We start from the raw sequence: 9,011 nt of genomic DNA on the forward strand, positions 1-9,011 counted from the left end.
CTATAGATAATAGAGTAATTCTACTCTTCAGCCGGTCTACTCTCCAACACCACACACTAATGATGTGGCAAATCCAATTTCTTAAAAACGGCTCAAGTTCCCTCTCTCTCTCTCTCCCTCTCCCCCGCCCTCTCATTTGCTCTCCCCCTTCTTGCCGAATCCTTCTACCCCCTCCATCTGCGAATCTCTCTCCCCCTCCCAAAACCACTACCCATCAACTCTGCTCTTCCCCCTCCCTCATTTCTTTGCTCTCCTCCCTCCCTTTGCCGAATCCCTCCCCCCCTCCCAAAATCGGAGTTCAGTCACTCAAGAAAGAAAACGAGCCCCAAGTACATTGTTTGAAGTTCTTATTCTTTTGGTGCTTGATTTCTCCTTTGTGCATTTTTTTTTTGGGGTAGAAGCTGTAATTTCTGGTGGGATTTTATATGGGTGGTTTTTGTGGTTTTGATCTTTTGTGACCCTTTTTTCACCAAAATCATGGGCAGTGAAGGGGCGAATCTCTCAAAATCAGAGTTGACATCAACAAAAATTCCTCCCTACAAAGCTGTGCGAGAAAGATGAGCATTTTTTCACCCAATAAATTAATAGCAATTCATTAGCTCTTCTTTCTTTTATCTTTCACGACATTCGGTTTCACAAACCCATATATTTGAAGCTAAGTTACTGACAAAAAAGTTAATGAATACATATAACAGAGGTAGATAATAGAGACATTTGCGCTTTCGTTCTTCTCTACAACCGATTGAAATGTAAGGATTTAGGGATCTCTCAAATTTGATAATCGCTCATATTTGGGATTTTCGTTCGTTTTTCTTTTCAAATCAAAGCCTCTGTTCAGTTTAACAGAAAAGGGTAGATAGCTTTGTGTCTCCTGCGTTCAGAAGAACATTGAGGTATAGCAAAAATCAATGGCTGAGATATCGTTCGGTTGTCATCTTTTTTTATTGGCGATTCAATTGTTGCTCGTCCACATTTGTTGCTTTCATTGTCTCATTTACTGATAAAAAAAGAGAGAGAGAGGAATAGAGTAACGTGTTTACTCGAAATGCGAATGGTTGGGCTTCCGCAGAGAGGGGGAAGAGCAAAGAAGGAAGGGAGGGGGAGAGCAGAGAGAGAAATTCAAATGGAAGATTCAGGAAGTAGTCTAACAACCAATCGTTTTAATGAATCGTTTAAAAAAAAAAAACAAGCTCAACTAGTGTGGGGTGTTGAAGATTTAAGTGGCCTGAGAGTAGAATTATTATTCGAGTAAACACGTTACTCTATTCCTCTCTTTTTTATTTTTTATTTTTTATCTAGTAATTCTACTCTCAGGCCACTTAAATCTCCAACACCCCATACTAGCTGAGCTGGTTTTTTTTTTTTTTAAATAATTCATTAAAACGATTGGTTGTTAGACTACTTCTTGAATCTTCCATTTGAATTTCTCTCTCTGCTCTCCCCCTCCCTTCCTTGTTTGCTCTCCCCCTCTCTGCAGAAGCCCAACCATTCGTATTTCGAGTAAACACGTTACTCTATTCCTCTCTCTCTCTCTCTCTCTCTTTTTATCAGTAAACGAGACAATGAAAGCAACAAATGTGGACGAGCAACAATCGAATCGCCAATAAAAAAAGATGACAATTGAACGATATCTCGGCCATTGATTTTTGTTATACCTCAATGTTCTTCTGAACACAGGAGACCTAGAGCTATCTCCCCTTTTCTGTTAAACCGAACAGAGGTTTTGATTTGAAAAGAAAAACGAACGAAAATCCCAAATATGAGCGATTATCAAATTTGAGAGATCCTTAAATCCCTTACATTTCAATCGGCTGTAGAGAAGAACGAAAGCGCAAATGTCTCTGTTAAATACCTCCGTTATATGTATTCATTAACTTTTTTGTCAGTAACTTAGCTTCAAATATATGGGTTTGTGAAACCGAATGCCGTGAAAGATAAAAGAAAGAAGAGCTAATGAATTGCTATTAATTTATTGGGTGAAAAAATGCTCATCTTTCTTGCACAGCTTTGTAGGGAGGAATTTTTGTTGACGTCAACTCCGGTTTTGAGAGATTCTCCCCTTCACTACCCATGATTTAGGTGAAAAAAAGGTCACAATATATTAAAACTACAAAAACCACCCATATAAAATCCCACCAGAAATTACAACTTCAACCCAAAAAAAAAAAAAAGAAAGCGCACAAAGGAGAAATCAAGCACCAAAAAAATAAGAACTTCAAACACTGTACTTGGGGCTCGTTTTCTCTCTTGAGTGACTAAACTCCAGTTTTGGGAGGGGAGAGGGATTCGACAAAGGGAGGGAGGGGGAAGAGCAGAGTCGATGGGTAGTGGTTTTGGGAGGGGGAGAGAGATTCGTAGAGGGAGGGGGAAGAAGGATTCGACAGGGAAGGGGGAGAGCAAATGGGAGGGAGGGGGAGAGGGAGAGAGAGGGGGAACTTGAGCCGTTTTTAAGAAACTGGATTGGCCACATCATTAGTGTGTGGTGTTGGAGAGTAGACCGACTGAGGAGTAGAATTACTCTTACTCGAAATGCGAATGGTTGGGCTTCCGCAGAGAGGGGGGAGAGCAAAGAAGGAAGGGAGGAGATAGAAGATAGAAATTCAAATAGATGATTCAGGAAGTAGTCTAACAACCAATAGTTTTAATGAATGGTTTAAAAAAAAAAAACCAGCTTTGTTGGTGTGGGGTGTTGGAGATTTAAGTGGCGTAAGAGTAGAATTACTACTCTAGATAATATAAGATGAGTAATGCTACATAACCTTCCCAACCTCCACACATCACTTTTTTTTTAAATCTTTATATTTTTTAATATATTTTTTTTAAATTTTTTTTGAGTTTATTCTTTTTAAAATAATTATATTTTTCTATTCATTATTTATATATTAAAATTTTTATTTTTATTTTTCTATTTATTTTTCATATAAGATGGCCTGGTCGAACCTTCCAACATAAACGGCGACGCTTCACAACTTGAGTGCCAAATCTCCCGCCAAAACCAGAGAGCCAAATTACCGAAGGCTTCGAGGGGAGAAAGGAAACCTCGCAAGGCCAGGCTCAGATACTGATCAACAGAGCAAAAGCATGAGCGTGAGCATGGGTATGGACTACGCCTCCATAGACTCGAGCGGCTACTGGGACGTCTTGACCTCCTACTTCCCCCAGCAGTTATTCCCGGCCGTCGAAGAAAGTTGGCTCAAGCTCATTTCTGAGCTCTTTTGCTTCTTTTCTACTCCACCAGGCCAAGATCTCGCTTCTCAGGTCTCCCTGTCAGAATTACGCTCAGTGAATTTCGACCATCACTTTTCCCTTTTCCTTTTTGTTGGTCTTCTTGTTTTTTGGATGACCTAGTGTGGGAGTTTTGCTACGTTTGAATGGGGTTTTTTTTATTGCATTCGATTTTTCAGCTCTAATTTTCTATGTTTGGGATCTATTATTCTTGCGTCGGGAGTTGCTTTAGTATTTGGATTCCCTTTGGCCTAGGCATTCATTTTATGGACGAGTTTAAGATGAAATTTTTAATGTTCTGTTAATCCAGTAGCTATATTTAAGTCACTAAAAGTTTCGATCAAAGAGATTGAGTTCCATTGCATAGTTACTACAAGATTGGCAGGGCAATGATTTTGGGAATAAAGCAAATCAGTGGTCTGTATATCCTTAAAAAAAACTTTAAATTGCAGGAAGAATGTTATCCCGATCAAGCATTAGGAGGGCTGATAGAATTTTAATATTAACAGAATTTTTCACTGCTCTAAATCAATAAGATTTTTCACACACTTCATACACAGGTTCATACACAGGATCGTACAGCATATATACACATTATAGAGAGTCTATTTTAAGTAACTAGACTAAGTCTGTGGCTGCAATTTCCTAGCTATTACAGCCTTGATTTTAGCCTAAGAATCAGCTTTGTTATCTTGAGCTTGATTTGAGGAATCATCCTTTATCGCAAGATGGAGCTGCCATCGGCAAGACCAATCTTGTTTCGAAGAAGCTCCGTACGTTGTTGTGACAATGGTTTTGTGAGAAGATCCGCAAGCTAATTTTGGGTGTTGACATGACAAAAGTGAATTGTGCCTCGTTGAACCATGTCACGAACAAAGTATAGATCAATCTAAATGTGCTTCATTCGTGAATGCTGAACTGGATTGAAGCTGAGATGTGTTGCTCTTAGATTATCACATAGCAATGTTGGCTGAGACTTGAGTGGAAATCCAAGCTCGTTGAACAAGGCAAGGAGCCACATTGTTTAAGAGGCAGCATTGGCAAGGGCTCTGTATTCGGCCTCAGTAGACGAGCGAGCGACAACCTTTTGTTTATTGGAACTCCAAGAAATGGGATTGGAGCCAAGAAAACTTATATAGGTGGATGTAGATGTACGATCATCAAAGTTACCAGCCCAATTGGCATTGGCATATGTGGTGAGAACTGGACTAGTGCTCTTGTGGAGCTGAATGTCATGGCAAATTGTCTGCTTCAGGTAGCGAAGAAGTTGCTTTGCAGTTGTACAATGTGTGACTATCGGTTTATCCATAAATTGAGACGTGTGAGTGAAAAGTATCGAAGAGCACCGATCACACAGCGAAATTCTGTGCTATCAATAGAAGAAGTACCATCAACTAATTTTAGTGCAGTGCTGGTGGACAGCGGAGTAGAGACATCCTTGGCACCGGTCATATTGGTTTTGGACAGCAGGTCACGAATATATTTATGCTGCAACAAAAATAAACCTGTTGTAGTGGAGATGACCTCCACACTCAAGGCAAAATGGAGCTGCCCCATGTCTTTTAGAGAAAACCGAGCTTCAAGTTTGTGAATGATGGAAGAGACAAAGTTGGGATTGCTACCTGTGATAACAAGATCGTCCACATAAACCAAAAAATAGCATATAACAGAACCACACCGATAGATAAACAGTGACGAATCAGCTTTTGAATTCTGAAAATCAAGATCAATAAGAGTTTTCTTCAAAGCAGAGTACAATGCCCGAGGAGCTTGTTTGAGATCGTAAATTGCCTTGCGTAACCTGCAAACATGGTCAAGATTGGACATATATTTGAACCTTAGAGGCTGGACCATATACACATTCTCAGTCAGCTCGCCATGCAAAAATGCATTGTTCACATCAAGTTGTCTCAATATCCACCTTTGCATCACAACAATTGTCAAAACGGTCCTAATAGTAGCATGTTTCACAACAGGACTGAATGTCTCCTTGTAATCCAACCTGGGGCGCTGATTGTACCCTTTGGCAACAAGTCGAGTTTTGAATCGATCAACGGACCCATCTGCCTTTCTCTTAACCCTGAACACCCATTTACAATCCACTGGATTACAATGCTTAAGAGGTGGAACCAACTTTCATGTAGCATGCCTCATTAGGGCAGTAAGCTCGCCAGACATGGCATTTCGCCAGTGAGGATCACAGAGTGCTTGACTCATACAACTTGGTTCAATGGTGGGTTGGATTGGGTGTTTTGTGATTGAATAAAATTGTTTAGGCTTGTAAATCTGATTCATGGATCGGGTGGTCATAGGGTGGGTTCTTTGTGATTCGGTTGGAGGTGACTCGGTCGGTGCAGAGGAGGAAACAACTGTGGGGTGTTCATAGGGGTGGGCGATGTCGGGTTTTCACATGGCGAGGTGACCTCACTGTGGTGTTGTTTGGGTGGTTCAGTACGAGGGGTATGGGAGGAGAAATTATGCAAATTAGGAGAAGAGAGAGCAGAAGGGTTACCTGGAGGTAATGTAGAAGCGGTAGGTGCACAGTACGGAGTCACTGGTATCGGCGGTGGCGACACTAGTGCTGGTAAAGCAGCCTGGAGAGATGGAGGGCACTCGGTCTGTGCAACGTGGGTCTTGATGAGGCTTTGGCTTTCATCAAATAAAACATGTCTGGAGATATACATCCGGTTGGTGGTGAGGTCCAGACACTTATATGCATTTTGGGTTTGAGAGTAGCCAAGGAAGAAGCAAGGAATAGATTTGGGCTGAAGTTTGTGGGTGTTATAGTGCCTGGTGAGCGGGAAGCAGAGGCAACCAAATTTTTTTAATTTGAGATAATTTGGGGGTTGACCAAATAAGGCTTCATAGGGGGATTTGTTATTTAACAGTGGTGTGGGTTGGATTTATTAGATATGTGGTAGTATGGAAGGCATGAAGCCAATAGGATAGGGTAAGGAGGCATCATGTAGGAGAGTGACACCGGTTTCCACCAAGTGGCGATGGCGGCGTTCAAAGACCCAATTTTGCTGTGGTGTATGGGGGGGTGCGGTAGTATAGTGGCTAATTCCATGAACTGAAAGATATTGTTTAAGAATAAGGAATTCACCACCATTATTTGAGTAGAGACTTTTGATTTTGGTTTGAAATCGAGTTTCAACTAGATGTTTAAATTGTGGAAATATACTACTTACACCGGTTGGTGGCCATAAGATAGAACGACACATATTTGGTAAAATGATCAACCAAAATCAAATAGTATCGTGAACCATCAAGTCTAACAGTATAAGAGGGGCCCCAAACATCAGTGTAAATAAAATTAAGGGGAGCATGACTTTGAAGACTAGTGGAATGGAATGGTTGTTTATGCGCTTTATTGATTGAACAAGAAGTACATAGATGAGGCATTCGCTCTTTTGTTACTGGAAAGGAAAATGAGTTAACTAGATTGTGGACAATTTTGAGAGACGGATGTCCAAGACGCTTATGCCACCCATCAATCGAGCTCCTCTTATGCACATAGGCAACCATTTTTGAAGGAGAAGCCACCAGTGAGTTCGGGAGTGTGTAGACACCATTTTCACATGAACCTCTGAGTAGGATCGCCCCTGTGATCTGATCCTTCACAAGGAAATAAGAGGGGTGAAATTCAACGAAAACATTGTAATGAGATGTAAAATGATGGACAGAGATTAAATTTGTGTATGCTTGCAACACAAAATGTATGGTTTAAATGGAAGGCGCGGGTGGGTGATTGAAACACCAAAGAACCAATATGTGAGATAGGCAAACCTGATCCGTCACCAATGACAACTTCATATGTACCATCATATTCGGAGTGGATAGATAAATTAGCCTGATCACCAGTAATATAATATTGTGAGATGCAGCAGAGTCAATGAGCCATTTACTATCCTTGGTATGAGAAGTAGAGGCACAATTCACGGTGGCGTCAGAAGAGTGCAACCGAAGACAATTTTTTGTAGTGTGACCCAGTTGATCACAAAACTGGCACTTGGGTTGATAGTGATGCTTGCCCGAATTGGGCCGTCCTGTGGAGTTATGTGTCCTATTATCACGATTCGGGCCACCATTGTTGCGAGCTAGGCCTGAAGGACAAGAAAACCCATTCGACTTATAAGACCCTCGTTGTTGAGAGCTCCCAGTCGAAGTGTTCGAACTAGAGCGGCAGTTGGAGTAGTTTGCTGTGGCAACCAGCTACTGGGTGGTGGCTTCAAGACGGCGCAAGTAGCTTTCATGGCCGACAAGGAGATCATGAAGCTCTTCAAAGGCCAAGGATTTTTCCCGAGCTCTAATGGGTGCAACAATCTCACGGAAGTCGGGACCCAGACCATTGAGGATGTAGAGAGTGAGATCATCATTGGATATGGGGTGGTCTATGAGGGCAATTTCATCTGCAAGAGCCTTCACAGTGTGCAGGTAATTTGGTATTGTGCTATTTCCTCGCTTAATCAAGGTAAGCTATCCCTTGAGTTGCATGGCTCTGGTTTGCGATTTACTTGCATACATGGCATTTAGATTTTGCCATTCCTCATGGGATGTTTTGGCAACAGAGATGAGAGGGGTGATGGTGGTGGTAGTGGAGGCCAGAATAGCATTGAGGATGAGCTTATCCTGGCGAACCCAATGGGTTTTCTGGAGGGCAGAGGTGGATATGAGCCAACATGGGTGGGGCATTGGTTGTCTCCGGTGACATAATCAAGAAGATCATAATCGATGAGGAGGGCTTCAAATTGGGCACACCATTGGGGAAATGTTGATGGTGTTAGTTTCTCATTGATCTGAGCAGTAATGTTGAGGGCAATTAGGAGAGTATCGGTTGGAGAGGGGGGGGTTTTTAGGGGTGTTTGTACTGTTGAAGAAGGGATTTCTGAGGAGGGGATCGATTGCTCATGAAAGGCTGGCTCTGTGGATACCATGATAGAATTTTCATATTGACATAATTTTTTACTGCTCTAAATCAATAAGATTTTTCACACTTCATACACAGGATCGTACAGCATATATGCACATTATATAGAGTCTATTTTAAGTAACTAGACTAAGTCTGTGGCTACAATTTCCTAGCTATTACAGCCTTGATTTTAGCCTAAGAATCAGCTTTGTTATCTTGAGCTTGATTTGAGGAATCATCCTTTATAAGGGCTTGGTCTTCTATAACGCGATGATGTATACGGAGATTAATCCAGAAAAACCACCTAATGAAATGCTTTTGTTGTGAGATTGGAAAATGTTTGGTCCTCTTTTCATGATATAACATTGCTTAGACATCCGCTTGTCTTTTACTTTCTTCTGATTGGATTTAGTGTTGGCAGAGTCATCTCAGATTATTATCTTAGATAATGGAGAAGGTTGACATTTGATGACGCTAACAGGTTAAAGATGATGATGGTGTCTTCGTTTTGTCAATGGACTTTCAACAATTTCAAAAAATATGTGGGATTGAGGAATTTTACTTAATGTTGGAGGATAAACCTAAAATAGCTCTCTTGTGTATGAGTGCTGCAATTCACAAGGTACAAAATAACTATGTTGGGAATTTCTTGAACATTTGTCCATTTTTTTCCTTTTTGCTATAATATACTTTTTGGGATAGGATAGTTATTGCTTACACTGGATACAGGTTCTGTTGACCAAATGGGAGAAGAAGAATGTGGAGAATGGTGTGAAAGTTAAAATACATCTCCACAACTACCCTGAAATTATGATTGCTCTAAAGAACTTAAAAGCGGCTTATATTGGTGAGTCTTAAAGTACTTGTAAGTTTT

At 41.0% G+C, this 9,011-nt stretch overlaps 1 protein-coding gene and 2 non-coding genes across 3 annotated transcripts; 2 read left to right on the forward strand and 1 right to left on the reverse strand.

Annotated features, from left to right (window-relative positions):
* Nucleotides 1-841: 841 nt before the first annotated feature.
* On the forward strand, nt 842-973 carry LOC118348073. Its single transcript, XR_004801219.1, has one exon. It is a non-coding gene; the product is annotated as a small nucleolar RNA snoR111 (small nucleolar RNA).
* Nucleotides 974-1,575: 602 nt separating this feature from the next.
* LOC118348122 lies at nt 1,576-1,710 on the reverse strand. Its single transcript, XR_004801264.1, has one exon. It is a non-coding gene; the product is annotated as a small nucleolar RNA snoR111 (small nucleolar RNA).
* Nucleotides 1,711-2,970: 1,260 nt separating this feature from the next.
* On the forward strand, nt 2,971-8,995 carry LOC118348030 (probable DNA helicase MCM8). The gene is made up of 3 exons (XM_035688755.1): nt 2,971-3,258; nt 8,619-8,759; nt 8,867-8,995. The coding sequence occupies exons 1-3, from the start codon at nt 3,082-3,084 to the stop codon at nt 8,993-8,995; spliced, it is 447 nt and encodes a 148-aa protein (XP_035544648.1). The 5' UTR covers nt 2,971-3,081.
* Nucleotides 8,996-9,011: the final 16 nt, after the last annotated feature.

The sequence above is a fragment of the Juglans regia genome, chromosome 3 (genome assembly GCF_001411555.2).
Source record: "Juglans regia cultivar Chandler chromosome 3, Walnut 2.0, whole genome shotgun sequence".
NCBI lineage: Eukaryota > Viridiplantae > Streptophyta > Magnoliopsida > Fagales > Juglandaceae > Juglans > Juglans regia.